Genomic DNA, 18786 nt, shown 5'->3' on the forward strand with positions numbered 1-18786 from the left:
AAACTACTCAGCAACTGAAAAAGAATGTCTGGCAGTCATATGGGCTATTCAGAAGTTCCGCCCATACCTGTACGGACGCCCCTTCCGTGTCGTCAGCGACCACCAATCTCTCTGCTGGCTGGCGAATCTCAAAGATCCTTCAGGCCGTCTCGCAAGATGGAGCCTTCGGTTGTAGGAATTTGATGTGACCATCGTCTATAAGTCTGGCCAGAAATACACTGACGCCGACTGTCTCTCCCGCGCCCCCGTCGAACCCGCACCACTAGATACTGACGACGATGCGGGTTTTCTTTTTGTACTCTTCCGTCTTTAAACCTTGCTCAACAGCAACGCCAAGATTCCGAGCTCCAGCCCTTGATTGAATACCTTGAAGGAAGCCGCCCACAACCCCCACGGCAGTTCGCGCGTCACTTGTCATCTTTCTGCCTACGTGGCGACATCCTATACAAGCGGAACTTTCACCCTACGGCAACCGCTTTCCTGCTCGTTGTTCCCGCTACTCTCCGCGACGACGTTATACGTGCATGCCACGACGAACCAACGTCCGGGCATCTTGGTTTCACGCGTACTCTCGCGAGGATCAAGCAGAGGTACTATTGGCGACAACTCACAAAAACCGTGAAGCAGTACGTCAGAAGTTGTCGAGATTACCAGCGTCGCAAAGTTCCACCACTGAAACCAGCCGGTCTGCTTCAGCCTGTCCGACCTCCTTGCTCACCTTTTGAACAAATCTGGATGGATTTACTCGGCCCATTTCCCAAGTTTTCGGCTGATAACCGCTGGATCGTCGTCGCCACTGATTACCTCACTCGATACTGCGAAACACAAGCCGTTCAGCGAGCTACTGCTTCAGATGTTGCTAACTTCTTCATCAAAAATATCGTCCTTCGACATGGTGCTCCCGCTGTCGTCATCACAGACCGTGGTACGGCCTTCACTGCCCAGTTGGTCCGAGATATCCTGCAGCTGAGCGGGACATCGCACCGTACGGCAACTGCGTATCACCCGCAGACTAACGGTCTAACTGAGCGTCTCAACAAAACGATTGCGGATATGCTTTCGATGTATGTTGCCACGGACCATAAAAATTGAGACGAACTGCTCCCGTATGTGACATTCGCGTACAACACTGCCCTACAAGAAACCACCGGGTTTCCTCCTTTTCGTCTGGTCTACGGACGCGACGTCCGTAGATCCGTAGCCGTAGATCCGACGTCCGTAGCCCGAGGAAAAACCGACATCGTCCAAGACCAGCGTGTTAGCCGCAGACTGCAAAGACTACCCCCAGAGCATGGACTTCTGCCTGAAACGACAAAGAAGATAGTGGTCAAGACAACCCAAAGGGCTGCCCCGGTGTCCCCCGTTATACTACAGCAACCTCGGGACCCACCAACCTTCCATGGATCAGCAACTGAAGACCCGGAATCTTGGCTGGAGACGTATGAGCGAATCGTGACTTTCAACAACTGGGACTCCGACGACAAGTTGCGGCATGCATACTTCGCCCTGGAAGACGCCGCCAGAACGTCGTTCGAGAACAGGAAGTCGACATTGACAACATGGGATCTGTTCCGTACCGGCTTCCTACGCACCTTTACAAGCGTTGTGCGCAAGGAAAGGGCCGAAGCTATGCTGGACGCCCTAGTACAGCTACCTAATGAGAACGTTGCCATCTTTACGGAAGAAATGAGCCGTCTCTTCCGCCACGCCGAACCGAATATGCCGAGGAGAAGAAAGTCCGGCTACTTATGTGTGGTGTGAAGGAAGAACTTTTCGGCGCAATGATACGAAACCCACCGGCGACCGTAGAAGAATTCCTTCGCGAGGCCACCGGCATCGAGAAGACACTCGAAATGCGGAACCGGCAATTCAACCGCCGCACGAGCTCTACAAACTACGCAGGAATTCAGTCACTGGCCACCGACGACCTGCGCGAGACTATCCGAGCGGTCGTGCGGGAGGAGCTACAGAAGCTGTTCCCTTCATCACAGCCTCAAGTGACTTCGATTGCCGACGCCGTGCGTGACGAGCTCCAACAACAACTTGGAGTAGCCCCTGAATCGCCGCAACCTCAGCCGCAAGCGATGACAAACGCCGCTGTAGCCCGCCGTCACGTTCCCCCTCCGCGCCCACGGCTGGGCCCAGTGACGACACAGTTCCGTCATCCACCACCACCCCCGCCGCCAGCACGCCAACCCGTCAAGCCACGCGGCATTCGAAGGAAGACTGACGTCTGGCGCGCCTCCGACCACCGCCCGCTCTGCTACCACTGCGGAGAAGCCGGCCATGTGTACCGCCGATGCCCATACCGGGAGATGGGACTGCGAGGTTTCGCCGTTAACGCGCCGCGGCCACCGATTGGCGAACGACCTCGCGATATCGTCGACTACCTCGCCGCCACTCAATGGAGCCCTCGATGACCTTCCCGTTCGCAGTCACCAGGCCGCTACCTGTCGCCTCAGCGCCGACCATACACTGGCCCAGCCCGGGGACGGTCCGTCAGCCCATATCCGGAAAACTAAAAGCAGCAACCGATGGAGGTGCGGTTGCTGTTCGTCAAACTGTCGAAGATCCTCCGCCGCCTACGAAGACGCCGAATAGACTACTTCGACGACACAACGACACGCCGCCGTTCCGCTGAAATTTGGAAGCAAAGAGTATGACGACGAAAGGCAGGTTGACGACACAACGTTCTAGCTTCAGTTCAACACGACGCTGCCGTCATCCGACGCCAAGACCTAATTGCCATGCCAGACAAAGAACCACCGAACTCGATGTGCTTCTCGATGGCCATGCAGTCACCGCTTTAGTGGACACAGGAGCCGATTACTCCGTCATGAGTGGACCCATCGCCGCTCAGATGAAGAAAGTTAAGACTACGTGGGAAGGCCCTCAAATTCGGACCGCTGGAGGAGACCTCATAACGCCGACTGGAATGTGCACGGCAAGAATTACCATTCACGACCGGACTGACCCTGTCACCTACGTTATCCCCCAACAGTGTTCCGAGACGTCATTCTCGGCATGCACTTCCTCAACCAACACGGCGCAGTCATCGACCTGAAGTCGAAGTCAATAACTCTCTAGGAAGACCATGAGATACCGTCGGAGAGCCCTCGTAGTCACCACGCCTTGAGTGTGCTCGAAGATCAAGTGAGCATCCCGCCTCGCTCCAGCATTGTTATTTCGGTCGGCACCGAAACACCCGCTGACGTAGAAGGCGTCATCGAAGGCGACCAACGTCTACTGTTAGACCGTGAAATTTGCGTCGCAAGAGGGATCGGTCGACTGCAGGGAGGAAACACGAAAGTGTTGCTAACAAACTTCAGCCAGGAGTTCAAGCACATCAACAAGGGCACGACGATCGCATACATCGAGAAAATTCTGGAAAACAGCAATGCGTTTGTCCTCTCGGATTCTGCCGCATCTACCCCGACGACCAGGGTTCCCGAACCAGACTACAACATTAAGCCAAGTCTCCCCGTGATTAAGCAACAGCAGCTCAGAAGTCTGTTCCGAAGATACAAAGGCTGCTTTTCGATGACATCGAGGATTCGACAAACACCAGTCGCCAAGCATCGCATTATCACCGAGGAGTACGCTCGACCGCTCCGCCAGAGCCCTTACCGAGTTTCGCCGCGAGAACGCGAAGCTATAAGACGAGTCGACGAAATGCTGCGCGACGACATCATCCAGCCGTCGAAAAGCCCGTGGGCATCCCTTGTTGTCCTGGTGAAGAAAAAGGATGGAACCCTACGTTTCTGCGTCGATTATCGTCGTCTGAACAAGATCACGAAGAAGGACGTATACCCCCTCCCACGGATAGACGACGCATTGGATCGGCTCTGCAACGCTAAATACTTTTCCTCGATGGACCTCAAGTCTGGCTATTGGCAAATAGAAGTCAACGAAAGACACCGCGAAAAGACTGCCTTCATCACCCCAGACGGCCTCTACGAGTTCAAGGTTATGCCATTTGGACTGTGTTCGGCGCCTGCAACGTTCCAGCCCGTGATGGACATGGTTTTAGCAAGATTGAAGTGGCAGACCTGTCTCGTTTACTTGGATGAGGTCGTTGTCTTCGCCGGAAATTTCGACGATCACCTGAGGCGGCCTGCGACAGTACTAGAGGCCATCAAGTCATCAGGGCTCACTCTGAAGCCGGAAAAGTGCCGCTTTGCTTACGATGAGCTTCTGTTCCTAGGCCACGTTATCAGCAAATCTGGTGTCCAATCACACCCGCAAAAGACAGCTGCCATCGCACAGTTCCCGCAACGCATCGACAAGAAGGCAGTGCGTAGATTCCTTGGCATGTGCGCCTACTACAGGCGCTTTGTCAAGGTCTTTTCACGCATCGCTGAGCCGTTGACACGACTAACTAAATGTGATGTTGAGTTCAGAGTGGGACACGCCGCACTCCGACGCATTTGAACTCAAACGACGCATGCAGTCGCCGCCGGTGCTTGCGTACTTCGACGAGTACGCCGATACAGAAATCCATAATGACGCCAGTAGCCTAGGCCTCGCTTCCGTTCTAGTCCAGAGGAAAAATGGAGTCGAACAAGTGATAGCTTATGCTAGCCGGTCACTGTCAAAAGCGAAAGGCAACTATTCTACGACCGAAAAGGAATGCCTCGCCATCGTTTGGGCTACAGCTAAATTTCGCCCTTATCTATATGGCAGACTATTCAAAGTCGTCAACGACCATCACGCGTTGTGTTGGCTAGCGAATATAAAGGATCATTCAGGACGACTGGCGCGGTGGAGCCTCAGACTACAAGAATACGACATCACTGTAATCTACAAGTCCGGACAAAAACACTCCGATGCCGATTGCCTATCACACGCCCCCATTGACCCGCCGCCGCACGATGACGAGAATGATGACGCATTCCTTGGAATGATAAGCGCGGAAGATTCGCTGAACAGCAACGGGCAGACTCGGAGTTAAAAGGCCTCGTCGAATATTTGGGAGGGCACACCGACGTTGTGCCCAGGGCATTTAAGCGCAGATTATCTTCCTTCACTCTTGAAAACAATCTACTCGTGAAGAAGAACTTCTCACCAGGCCGCGCCAACTACCTTCTTGTCGTTCCGTCGGCGCTGCGTCTAGAATTACTGTGCGCCCTACATGACGATCCGACCGCTGGACACATCGGATTTTCCCGGACACTATCGAGGATACAAGAAAAGTATTATTGGCCGCGTCTGACCGCCGACGTCGCCCATTACGTCAAGGCATGCCGAGACTGTCAACGACGCAAGACACCGCCGACAAGGCCAGCAGGATTACTACAGCCGATGGAACCTCCTCGCCGACCATTCCAGCAGATTGGGATGGATTTCTTGGGACCGTTTCCGATATCAACATCCGGCAATAAGTGGATCGTCGTGGCGACGGACTATCTCACCCGCTTTGCCGAAACTAAAGCTCTACCAAAAGGCAGCGCAGCCGAAGTGGATAAATTTTTCGTCGAGAACATCCTGCTGCGATATGGTGCCCCAGAAGTCGTCATCACCGACAGAGGAACGGCTTTTACAGCATAGCTCACCCCAGCCATTCTGCAGTACAGCCAGACAAGCCACAGGAGGACAACTGCCTACCATCCCCAGACGAATGGTCTCACGGAGCGCCTGAACAAGGCCCTCGCCGACATGCTAGCAATGTACGTCGACGTCGAACACAGGACGTGGGACGCGGTCCTGCCGTACGTAACCTTTGCGTACAACACGGCGGTGCAAGAAACGACGCAGATCACGCCGTTTAAGCTAGTTTACAGCAGGAACCTGACGACGACGCTTGACGCCATGCTGCCGCACGTAACTGACGAAGAGAAATGTTGACGTCGCTAGCTATCTCCAGCGCGCCGAAGAAGCCCGACAACTCGCCCGCCTGCGAATAAAGTATCAGCAGAGGACCGACAGCCGACACTACAAGCTCCGACGACGCTTCGTCAAGTACCAGCCTCACGACCGTGTTTGGGTGTGGACCCCGATACGCCGACGAGGACTCAGTGCGAAACTACTCCGACGCTATTTCGGACCCTACAAGGTCATCCGACGTATTGACGCTCTGGACTATGAGGTCGTGCCAGACGGCATTTCGCATTCACAGTGGCGCCACGCACGATCTGAAGTGGTCCACGTTGTCCGCCTTAAACCCTTTTACAGACGCTGACGAACTTCGTCATTTTTGTTCTTTTCTTTGCTACGAGTGCTTTTGTTTATTACCTTCGTTTGTTAGCAGCATCGGGTCGATGCTTTTTAAGAGGGGGGTATTGACACGTGTACTTATCTTTATCGGGCGACCACGTTTCGCCACTGTAATCTCACCGCGAGGGACGCACCTGCATGTATCCTACGTTTCTGGAAAGTTATCGAAGCTTCTACCCGGCTGTCTGTTGTCGCCGAACCTTGTGCTATCTGATTTCATCCCGTGACGCGAATGGTGTAGAACTTTGTGGAAGGCATGCGGGTCCCATCGGTTAATCTGGAACATTCTACGACTGATCTATAAAAGCCGACGTGCTTGACCCGCTGGTCAGATTTTCGACGATCGCCGAGCGTGTTCGCCGCTATCGTTGCGCTATGAGTATAGCCTGTTTTGCGGGCACAGGTTCGCGCAATAAAGTTAGTTTTCTTGTTCACAGTATTGCTACTGTGTTATTCAACGTCACCACCACGTGACAATATATATATTTATATTGTCACGTTGTAGTGACCGTGAAGAATGCAGCCAAACTGAGAAAGACGAACCTCGCATTGTATTCTGCGAAGTTGTGCCCTCAAAAACAGGCTACACTCAAAGAACGGCGACAGCAGCGAACAAAGGCGGCGATCGTCGAACATCTGACCAACGGGTCAAGCGCCTCGGCTTTTATACATCAATCGTCGAACGTTCCAAACTAATTGCTGGGACCAGCGCACCTTCCACAAAGTTATACATTATTCGCGTCGCGCACACACGCAGTCAGTTTACACAAGGTTCGGTCACAGACAGTGGATGGAACCATCGATAACTTTCCAGAAACTTCCCACACCTGCAAGTGCGTCCTGCGCTGTGCGATAATATTTGTTAGGCGGTGAAACGTGTCACCTGATGAAGACAAGTACACGTGTCAATACCTCCCTCTTAAAAAAGCGTCGACCCGATTCTGCAAACAAACGAAAGTAATAAAGAAAAGCACTCGCAGCAACGAAAACAAAATAAGCAAGTTCGTCAGCGTGCATAAATTCTTTAAGACGCACCGCGTGGACCACTTTATATCGTGTGCCGCGCCGCTGTGAATAGGAAATGCCGTCTGGCACGACCTCGTAGTCCAGTGGGCCAATGCGTCGGATGATCTTATAGGGTCTGAAAGGAGGCCGCAGTAGTTTCTCTCCGAGTCCTCGTCGGCGTATCGGGGTCCATACCCAAACGCGGTCGCCGAGCTTGTACTCGAAGAAGCGTCGTCGGAGGTTTTAGTGTCGGCTCTGTGTCCTCTGCTGGCTTTTGAACCGCAGACGGGCGAGCTGTCAGGCTTCTTCGGCGCGCTGGAGATAGGTAGCGACGCCAAGATTCTCCTCGTCAGTGACGTGCGACAGCATGGCGTTGAGCGTGGACGTCTGATTCTTGCCGTAAACCAGCTTGAACGGCGTGATCTATGTTGTTTCTTGCACTGCCGTGTTGTAAGCGAATGTTATATGTGGCAGGACGGCCTCCCAGGGCTTCTGTTCGACGTCGACGTACATTGCTATCATGTTGGCGAGGGTCTTATTCAGCCGTTCCGTAAGACCATTCGTCAGTGGGTGCTAGGCCGTTGTCCTCCTGACTGTATAACAGAATGTCTCCGCTGTAAAGGTCGTTCTTTTGTCGGTGATGAGGACTTGTGGGGCGCCATATCGCCGCAGGATGTTTTCGACAAATAATTTCGCCACCTCGGCTGCGCTACCTTTCGGCAGTGCATTAGTTTCAGCGAAGCGGGTGAGGTAGTCCCTCGCCACGACGATCTACTTATTTTCGATTGTTGACGTCGGAAAGGGCGCCAAGAAGCCCATCTCAATCTGCTGGAATGGTCGGCAAGGAGGCTCGATCGGCTGTAGTAATCCGGCTGGCCTTGTTGGCAGCGTCTTGCGTCGCTGACAGACTCGGCATGTTCTAACATAATGAGAGACATTGACGGTCAGGCGTGGCCAATAATACCTTTCCTCTATCCTCGAGAGTCTCCGGGAGAATGCGAGGTGTTCAGCTGTTGGATCGTCATGTAGGGCATGCAATACTTCGGGACGCAGTCCTGACGGGACAACAAGAAGGTAGTTGGTGCGCACTGGTGAGAAGTTCTTCGTTACGAGTAGGTTGTTTTGAATCGAGAAGGAAGACAAACCTCGCCTAAATGCCCTAGAGACAACGTTGGTATGCCCTTCCAAATACTCGACGAGATTTTTCAACTCCGGGTCTGCTGTTCAGACTTCGCTGTTGTTCAGCGAAGTCTTCCGTGCTTAAAATGCCAAGGGAGGCGTCCTCATCTTCGTCATCTTGCGGCGGCGAGTAATTGGGGTTGCGTGATATGCAATCGGCATCAGAGTGTTTCCGACCGGACTTATAGGTTACAGTGATATCATATTCTTACAGTCTTAGGCTCCACCATGCCAGCCGTCCTGAAGGAACCTTTAAATTCGCTAGCCAACAAAAGGCGTGATGGTCAGTGACGACTTTGAATAGCCAGCCATATAGGTAAGGGCGAAATTTCGCTTTAGCCCGAACAATGACGAGGCATCCTTTTCGGTTGTAGAACAATTGCATTCCGCTTTTGACCATGACCGGCTAGCGTAAGCTATCACGCGTTCCACCTCTTCCATCTTTTCTCTGGACTAGGACGGCACGGAGGCCTAGGCTACTGGCGTCAGTGTGCATTTCGGTATTGGCGTGCTCGTCGAAGTGCGCAAGTAAGGGCGGCGACTGCATGCGTCGTTTGAGTTCTTGAAATGTGTCCGCCTGCGGCGTTACCTGCTTGAACTCGACATCACATTTAGTTAGCTGCGTCAACAGGTCAGGGATGCGTGAAAAATCTTTGACAATTCGCGTGTAGCAGGCACACATGCCAAGAAATCTACGCACTGCCTTCTTGTCGATGGGCTACGGGAACTTTGCGATGGCAGCTGTCTTCTGCAGGTTGGGGCGACCTCCAGGCTTGCTGATCACGTGGCCTAGGAACAGATGCTTATTGTAAGCGAAGCGGCCCCTTTCTCTCTTCAGAGTGAGCCTTGATGACTTGATGACCTCTATTACTGTCGCAAGCCACCTAAGGTGATCGTCGAAATTTCCGGCGAAGACGACGACGTCATCCAAGTAAACAGGACTAGTCTGACACTTCAATCCTGCTAACACCGTGTCCATGACGTGCTGGAACGTTGCAGGCGCCGAGCACAGTCCGAATGGCATGACCTTGAACTCGTAGAGGCCGTCTGGCGTGATGAAGGTGGTCTTTGCGCAATCTCTCTCGTCGACATTTATTTGCCAGTAGCCAGACTTGAGGTCCATCGACGAGAAGTTTTAAGCATTGCAGAGCCGATCTAATGCATCGTCTATCCGTGGAAAGGGGTACACATCCTTCTTCGTGATCTTGTTCAGTCGACAATAATCGACGCAAAAGCGTAGGGTTCCGTCCTTTTTCTTCACCAGGACTACAGGGAATGCCCACGGGCTTTTCGACAGCTAAATGATGTCGTCACGCCACATTTCGTCGACTTGTTCTCGTATAGCTTCACGTTCGTGCAGCGAAACTCGGTAAGGGCTTTGGTAACTCGGTAACTCGGAAACTCGGTAAGGGTGGAGCGGTTGAGCGCACTCCTCGGTGATTATGCGATGCTTCGCGACTGGTGGTTGTCGAATCCTCGAAGCCGTCGAGAAGCAGCCTTTGTATCGTCGGAGCAGTCTTCTGAGATGCTGTTGGTTAATCACGGCGAGACTTTAATTAATGTCGTAGTCTGGTTTGGGAACCATGGTCGTCAGTGTAGATGCGGCAGAATCCGAGGGGAGAAACGCATTACTGGGTTCAAGAATTTCCTCGATGTACGCTATCGTCGTGCCCTTGTTGATGTGCTTCAACTCCTGGCTGAAGTTTCTTAGCAACACCAGTTTTCCCTCCATCTAGCAGTACACGTTGGTCACCCTCGATGACGTCTTCTACGTCGGCAGGTGTTTTGGTGCCGAAGGAAATTACAATGCCAGAGTGAGGCAGGATGCTGGGTTGACTTTCGAGCACGCTTATGCCATGGTGACTGCGAGAGCTCTCCAGCGGTATCGCTTGATCTTCCGACAGCGTTATCGACTTCGACTTTAGGTTGATGATCGCGACGTGTTGGTTCAGGAAGTCTATGCCATGAATGACGTCTCGTGAACACTGTTAGAGAATAACGAACGTGGCAGGTTAAGTCCGGTCATGAACGGTAATTCTTGCCATGCAAATTCCAGTCGGCATGATGAGGTGTCCTCCAGCGGTTTGAATTTGAGGGCCTTCCCATGCAGTTTTAGCTTTCTTTAACTGGGTGGCGATGTGTCCACTCATTCCGGAGTAATCGGCCCCTGTGTCCACTAGGGCGGTAACTGTGTAGCCGTCGAGAAGCACGTCGAGGTCGGTGGTTCTTTGTCTGGAGTCGCAGTTAGGTCATTGCGTCGGATCACGGTGGCGTCGTGCTGAACTGAAGCTGGAACGTCGCGCGTCAAGTCGTGTTTTGTCAGTGTAGTCTTGGCTTCCTGACTTCGTCGGGACGGCGGCATGTCGTCATTATGGCGTCGAGATGGTATCTTCGGCACCTTCGTCGGCGGCCGAGGATCTTCGTCAGTGGGACGAACAGCAACCGCCCCTCCATCGGTTGCTGCTTTTAGTTTTCCGGTTATGGGCTCGCAGTCCGGCCCCGCGTTGGGCCAGTGTATCGTCGGCGCTGCGGCGAAAGGTAGCGGCCTGGTGACGGCGAACGGGACGGTCGTCGAGCGCTCCACTGAGTGGCAGCGAGATAGTCGGCGATATCGCGAGGCCGTTCGCCAAACTGTGGTCGGGGCCATTTCCCGGTATGGGCATCGGCGGTAGACGTGACCCGCTTCTTCGCAGTGGTAGCAGAGTGGGCGGTAGTCAGGAGCGCGCCAAATGTCCATCGTCCTCGCGTAGCGGCGCCGGGCGACGGGCTGGCGTGCTGGCGGCAGTGGACGACGGTATTGTGGCGGTAAAGGTCCCTGGCGCAGTCGTGCAGGGGGGCCTTGGCGGCGGGCGACGGCGGCGTAGGTCCTCGCTTCCGGCTGGGGCTGCGTTGATTCTGGTTGCACATCAGGAACTCCAAGGGATCGCTCAAGCTCATCTTTCACAATTTCGGCGATTGAGGCTACTTGAGGCTGCGACCTAGGCTACAACTTCTGCAGCTCTTCCCATACAACAAGTGGCCCGCGATTCAATTCCTGCGTAGTTGGTAGAGTTTGTGCGGCGGTTTATTTGCCGATTCCGCACGTCGGGTGTCTTCTCGATGCTGGTGGCCTTGCGAAGAAACTCTTCTACGGTTTTCGGTGGGCTTCGTATCATTGCGTCGAAAAGTTTTTCCTTCACACCACGCACGAGAAGGCGGACTTTCTTCTCCTCGGGCATATCTGTGTAGGCGTTGCGGAACAGGCGGTTCATTTCTTCAGTGAATATGGTAATGTTCTCATGAGGTAGCTGCACTCGGGCGTCCAGAATGGCTTCGGCCCTTTACTTGCGCACGACCCTCGTAAAGGTGCGCAGGAAGCCGCCACGGAACAGTTCCCATGTTGTCATGGTCAACTCCCGGTCCTGAAACCACGTTCTGGCGGGGTCTTCTAAGGCGAAGTATACATTCCGTAGTTTGTCGTCGGAGTCCCAGTTGTTGAAAGTCGCGATTTGTTCGTAGGTCTCCAGTGAGGAATCGGGTTCTTCAGTAGCTGCTCCATGGAAGGTCGGTGGGTCCCGAGGTTGTTGCAGGATAACGGGGGACGCCGGGGCAGCCATTGGGGTTGTCTTGGCGACGATCTTCTTTGTCGTCTGAGGTAGAAGTCCGTGCTCTGGGGGCACTCCTTGCAATCTGCGGCTAGCACGCTGGTCTTGGGTGATGTCGGTTGTGTTTTCGGGCTTCGGGCTTGTATAACGGCTTTGCGGGGTCGTTCGGTACATGAACGCACAAGCACCTCCACCAGAAGTCACGTGGTAGTGACTGTGAAGAAACAGCCAAACTAAGAAAGACGAAACTAGCGTCTTAATGGGCGAACTTGTGCTCTCAAAAACAGGCTGCACTCGAAGAACGGCGACTGCGGCGAGCACAGTCGGTGATTGTCGAAAATCTGATCAACGGGTCAAGCGCGTCGGCTTTTATGCATCAATCTTCGAATGTTCCGGACTAATTGCTGGGACCCAGGCGCCTTGCTCCAAGTTCTACGTTTTTCTCGTCGCACAGACATGCAATCAGATTACACAAGGTTCGGTCACAGACAGTGGATGGATCCATCGATAGCATTCCAGAAGCTTCCCACACATGCAAGCCCGACCTGCGCTGTGCGATAACATTTGTTAGGCGGTGAAACATGTCGCCCGATAAAGACAAGTACACTGAAGCACAACAGCGAGTCGGCCTAGTTAGAACAGATTCATCTAAAAACTTTTTGTGCGCAAAGAAACAGGGAGGGAGAATGGGGCAACACAAGGACGAGCGCTTTGATTGTTTGAAACGAAAAGTTTTAAGACAAGTACACGTGTCAATATATATATATATATATATATATATATATATATATATATATATATATATATATATATATATGAGCGGTGCTACAAGTTAAACAGAACAAGCATTTATTTCAACAGTTTGTATCGGTGGACCAATCTTCATCCGTTTTTTTTTAAACCCTAATGAAGATCGGTCCACCGATCGAAACTGTTGAAATTAAATACTCGTTCTGTTTTCCTTGTAGCACCGCGCAAGTTCTTTGCCTTTGAACCGTAGCCTGAACAATTCCTCTTCCCCCACTATATATATATATATATATATATATATATATATATATATATATATATATATATCAGGCAGTATAAGGTAGTAGTTCGGTAGCATTGGTAGAGTGCTGGTGATGTCTGTTTATATATAAGGACATACCGTGCAGGTGAATAATGGCATTTTTAAAACTCTGAGATAGTTCCAGCTAAGTTGCTTTCATCATCCATCAACCTCCTAGAGACTTTAAACACAGTCGACACCACCTAATTTACACAGGTGACTTTGCTGTAATGTTTCAAGCGCGTAAAATTTTTCCATTTCAAGTTTTAAAACGGGGTCATTTCTGCGCTATTATCTGTACAAGTGCTGTAATTTTATGTCTTTCATTTATTCTCAATATTCTTGTAAAACTATAGTAATATTATATTTGTTAATAAATGGTTTGGTTAAACTAGCCAAAGCTATTGTATTTCACATGGCCATTAGAGATTTTCGCAATGCTTAAAGCTGCTTCTTTCTTTTGTTTCTTTTTCATAGTGCCATGAAGCACAAGATGCTTGTTCATTTTTGTAAAACTGTTTATTATAAAGCGCACCGCCTTTTCTGTTACTGACACTAGTGGTATCACAAATAATCAATACATTAATATTGTTCAATAAATAAGCTCATGCTGTGTTCTGCATTGTTGCTTCTCTTAAAGAAGCAACTTTCGCCCGTGTTACGCTTGCACAATTCTCACTTATCCAAATGCAAATATGCCTGCGAATCCTGTAAAGCTATTTCACGTAAAGCTCCTTCACTAAGAGAATACACTGTAACTGCAAAGTTATATTTTTTGCCATAGGTTAGGGATAATCGGTAATGATGAGGTGGGCCGAAAAAGGGAGCCACCTTCTTAATCCTAAAGCCCCCAGAAACGGCCTAAAATTAAAGAAAGCAAACTCGGTGCGGTCTTATGACTGTCGTCGCAGTAGCAAAATGGCAAAGTTTGTCGCACGACTCACGCCAAAATAGGCGTTTGATACACTAAATAGTGCTGCTGGATTCAAAAAGGAACAGTTACGAGAGAAGTTCCATTATTGTCCCATGATGCAATAAAAAACTCCAACGTGCAAACTAACTTAATACATTGATTAGATATTACTCACGGTTTATTACATGGTCATATCTAACTTCTATGAATTCGTCCCGGTTCTTGCGAAGGTGCTCATACTGCACACCCAAGACGCGTAGTATTCCCCGAAGAAGATGCGTGCGACTATGGGGCTCTCTTAGGAATACGTGCTTGAATTGATCATATCCGGGTCTGAAATCTTCTGGAATGGTGACGCTTGCAAATGAGAAGAGACGTGCAATTTATAGTTAGGAATTTTGTACGAGTGATTAAAATCAGCAGCTTGCTACATCTACGTTTTCGGTATTGAAGTTTTTCGGCATAATAAAATCTTTACAGAAATTTGACACATTTCACGATATACATGCATGTATGTATGCCGACGCATAACCTCGTTTCGAACAAATGCGTTTACTAGTCACTTGAAAGCGCATGGTGGAATGGGTAGTGGACCGGGATGCTACCTAAAGGGGCAGGGACTACTGTGGTCACTGGTTGTGTGATCTTTACGCCTCCTTGACGCCGCCTTGGGTCGTTCGGTATGTGCCGTTCTTCAATGATCCTCTTTCACACCAGCACGTGTCACTGGGTATCTCCTAGTGCAAACACCATGTCAACAAATATTTTCGAAGCCCTCTAGCGTGAGACGTTTTTTTCCGATGAGTATATGCCTTCTTGAATAAACCTTTGCATGCGCTCTTTAGTGATTCGGTATGTGTGAGTTGTTATGTCGTGCTCTTCAGTGAATCGCATTATATGCTAGCTCAGGTCGCTTACTATCTATAGCCCCTTATGGGTAGATATTTATAGACTTCCTGACGTGACTCCAACCTAGCACTAAGGCATTCGTAACTGGGTATGTGCTGCTCTTCAGAAAAATTGTTCATGCCTAATTGGGTTACAAGGTATGTCTTATCGGATTAGCGCTTACAAACATATCAACATGCTCAATCAGAAATGTGGCTGCGTACCGACCATATGAATTCAGTTGCGCGTTCACACAGACTCTCGTAAAGTCCAGCTGTAATTGTTACGCAGTCTAGGCATTGGCACTACTTCCAAACCAATCACCGTTGCAATTACTACCTCAGGAGACACATTAGACTACTGAAAGTAGGTCTTGTAGATAGGATCAGCCTCCTGCGATGGCGATTATGACCCTTGCTAGTGCAGTGCTTTGTTGAAACATCACTACAATAGAAATAGTTGGGAAAACTAAAAAACGGACGTACGAAAAAACGGTGCTTCATTTCCAACGTCTTAGTCGTGGTCCGCCCTTCTGGGAAGGCCAGATCTCGGCCGAAACGTTGGAAATAAAGCATCATTTTCATTGTATGTGCGTCCTCAACCAAACAGTGAATCTATATATGTATATAACGTTTTGCACCGACGCTTCGCGATGATTAATTTGTCTGCGAGGTACACAATTCGCACACTTAATGCCACGTGACTGTAACTTTCCCAGGCAGATAGCCTAAATGAGTGTCTCACTGCTATTATTTCACAATTTTCCGATGTTACCGCTTCCAACAGGAACAGCTCAACGACATAAGCTCGGAGACCCATTTTTGCAACCAGCACTCCCAAAGCATTCGGTCAAAACCAGGCTCCACGATTCGGTGAAAGGGACTTGGGTACCCTTTTTGTGCCCCTCCGCGATAATGTCCTACGTGTCATGCATGACGACCCAACGTCCGGTCATCTGTGATTGCCCCGACGCTGCAGCATGTCAATAAGGTCTTTTACTGTCCACATATGTGTCATACAAGAAAGCACTACGTGGTCAGCTGCGATCAATCTCAACGTCACACGCGACCTTCAAGCGCTCCATGAAAACTTGAAAGAAAGGGTACCAGCGAATACACACGGACACGTGTTCAATACAAAGACGTTAGACACGGACGGACACTGGAGCTTTAAGGGTGTTTTATTGGAATGTACATTGCCGCACGAAACATGTGACACATGCATATCTTCAACTCGTACAACGACAAGAGCACTAACATTAGGTTGACCATCTTTTGCCTACCCACACAGTAGGCACCTTTCTTGTTCGCTAAACACAAGGACATATCGCTGACACGATGAACTTTGTGATTTTCAATGTGAAGGGTTTCTAATATTCCCCCGTTCATATCAAGTCTTTTCCTCCCTGAGATAGCATAGAACCCTATCGGCGATCGTCGAAGTCTGAACAGCCGGTCAATCGCGTCGGCTTGTATACAGGAGTCATCGAAGGTTCCAGAATATTCGTTGGTGCCCACCTGTCTTCCTGAAAAGTCTACACAATCCGCGTAGCAGATTACATAACTTTGAGTGACAACAGACTGCAGATAGGCTCTGGGACTTCGGCGTGCTGGAGATAGGTGACGACGTGGAGATTATCTTAGTCGGTGACATCCGGAGCATGGCTTCCCGAGTCGTCATTGAGTCCTTCGGTAAACAAATTTTTATGGCGTGATCTGTGTTGTTTCTTTCACTGTCGTACAGAAAGCAATTGTGACCAACGTGAGCGCGGCATCCCAGGTGTTCTATTCGACATTGACGTACAAACGCGGCCACTGCTACAGGGAACACGGAGCCCATGGCATCTATACGCAGAGTGCCCCACCACCGGCACCTTGTGAAGTCTTGTGGCGCAGGCGTTATCGAAGCAATTGAAGAAAAGCCCGATGAGTCGTCTGCTATAGCGGGTCGTCTGCCAGGATTTCACGAGGCACCGGGGTTGGCGCTCCACAGAACGCTGGCACGGGCTCTCTTGTTCCCACTAGCACTGACTGCGGCTGTACATTGCAAATTTGTGAGCGAGCATCTTGTTCAGCCATTTCGTTTGGCAGTTGGTCTTTAGGAGGGTAGATAACGTACATTGAGGGAGGTAGGAGGATAACGTACATTTAGGAGGGTAGGAGGATAACGTACATTGCTGTGCAGGTCCGGTAATCAACCGCTATTCTTAGATACAGATTCCAGTCAGCGTTATCTGGTGTTCTCCAGCTGTCCGAATTTGATGTCCTCGCTATGTAGTTCTGATTTTTCTGTACTTTCAGATTCTGTGTTCAAAACAACGGATTGCGCGGTGGTCGTGAAGCGCGTCCAAGTGGGTAGTTCTTTGTCTTGCGTTGAAGCTAGGGCATGCCGTCTGGCCACGACGGTGACGCGTTGGCTGGTGACGCTACATGGGGTGGTTAAGTACTTATTATTTATTATTTATTTCAAAATGCCTTACAGGCCCCAAGGGGAGCATTGAGCAAGGGGCGTTAGTGGACAAATGGCAACATTGAACCAATGCAGGAGAGTACCATTAGGTGAAATTGCCTGCAAGGATTTTGGGGGGTTGTTTTTGCCTAATGAAGGTAGATCTTGAGGGTAATATTTTTCTTTAGCCTCTCTTAAAGGCGAGCAGTAATCTTTCGAAAAATGAGCTACATTTATCCCATACCACGGGTGAGTTCGCATGCTTTGCTGTTGCGTATCGCCTTTTCTGCTAGGTTCTTAGCCTTCAAAGATACTTGGTACTTGGTGAACCTGGGATTCTGTCTATTATAACATGCGTTTCCTTGTATTTGTGGAGTCATTTAGGTAGCTGCCTGTTGCCGCTGTGTCTGTTGAATTGCCTTTGCGGCGTCTTCACCGGTGGCGGAAGATATTCGATGCTTCGAGAAACACCTACTATACCTCCATCTGTTACTGCTTTTAGTTTACCATTAGTGGGTTAACGGACCAGCTACGCGTCGGAGCTGTGTAGGGTGGGCATTGCGCCGAGAGGTAACGTCTTGGCGACAGAGAACGGGAATTAGTGGATTAGTGGAGTAAGTAATTAGTGGAGGCCGAGGGAACGGGTCTCCGCTAATTACCTACCAGGTTGTCGGCGATTTCCAATGGTAGTTGGCCTAGTTGTGGATACGCTGCGTTGATGACGAACCGTTGTAATCCCACCTCACGGTATTGGAATCGGCGGTACACGAGGACAGCTTCTCCACAGGCGTTTCATAGCTATGGTGTGTGTGCGTAGCGACTTTGAAAATGGAAGACGAAGAGAACTGTAGCGGCGCTACTGTCTATCGGTGGAGAACATCTCAAGAGCGAGTGCACGGGGAAGGGGTGAGGGGAGAATAGATTAAACAGTAAGAGATTGGTAGAATGTCGCTGGTCATAAAAATAAATATATAAAATAAAAATAAGGTAGAAGTAGCGTATGCGGCGCTGAAAGCCGCGCTCTCAAGTTTATAATTGCAAAGAAGGGAAGCAGTGAAAAAGTGCACACCTGACGAACGACGTGTGGGCTGCAGGGAAAACAGCGTGCTCAACTTCTTGCAAGCAAGTCCGAGACAGAAAGGATGAGCCCAGGACCGCTCTCTCGACAACGAAATCTGGTCACTGGAGGAGAAGTTGTTCTGGCGTCTCGAAGTCGGGGCTGCTGCTGCACACGGGACTGTCACTTACCCTGAGCATGTAGTCTAGCGGCTGACGTGGACATCCGACGCACAGGCGAAGGAAAAACGACCGATCAGCACGGGAGAGGCCGACGCGAGGGAGCACACGAGGGAGCGTGCCTGTCGTAACACAAGGGTCCAGGCACTGGGCGCGGAAGTTCCCAGAATCTTTGTTTTGTTCGCGTCGAATCATGTGACCGCAGTGGTGAGGGGGAAGCGCTCGGCGTGAGCCTCCTTGGCGAGGGCGTCGGCTGCCTTGTTGCCAGG

The 18786-nt window shown here is 50.6% G+C and overlaps 1 protein-coding gene across 1 annotated transcript in view; it reads right to left on the reverse strand.

Moving 5' to 3' along the window:
- LOC139052590 (uncharacterized) overlaps nt 1–18786 on the reverse strand; it is a 239935-nt gene that overhangs the window by 85595 nt on the left and 135554 nt on the right. The window contains exon 4 of the mRNA XM_070529674.1: nt 14121–14302. Within this exon, the coding sequence (XP_070385775.1) occupies nt 14121–14302 (182 nt within the window). The remainder of the gene's footprint in view (nt 1–14120; nt 14303–18786) is intronic.

Source organism: Dermacentor albipictus, unplaced genomic scaffold, assembly GCF_038994185.2.
Source record: "Dermacentor albipictus isolate Rhodes 1998 colony unplaced genomic scaffold, USDA_Dalb.pri_finalv2 scaffold_27, whole genome shotgun sequence".
Classification (NCBI taxonomy): Eukaryota; Metazoa; Arthropoda; class Arachnida; order Ixodida; family Ixodidae; genus Dermacentor; species Dermacentor albipictus.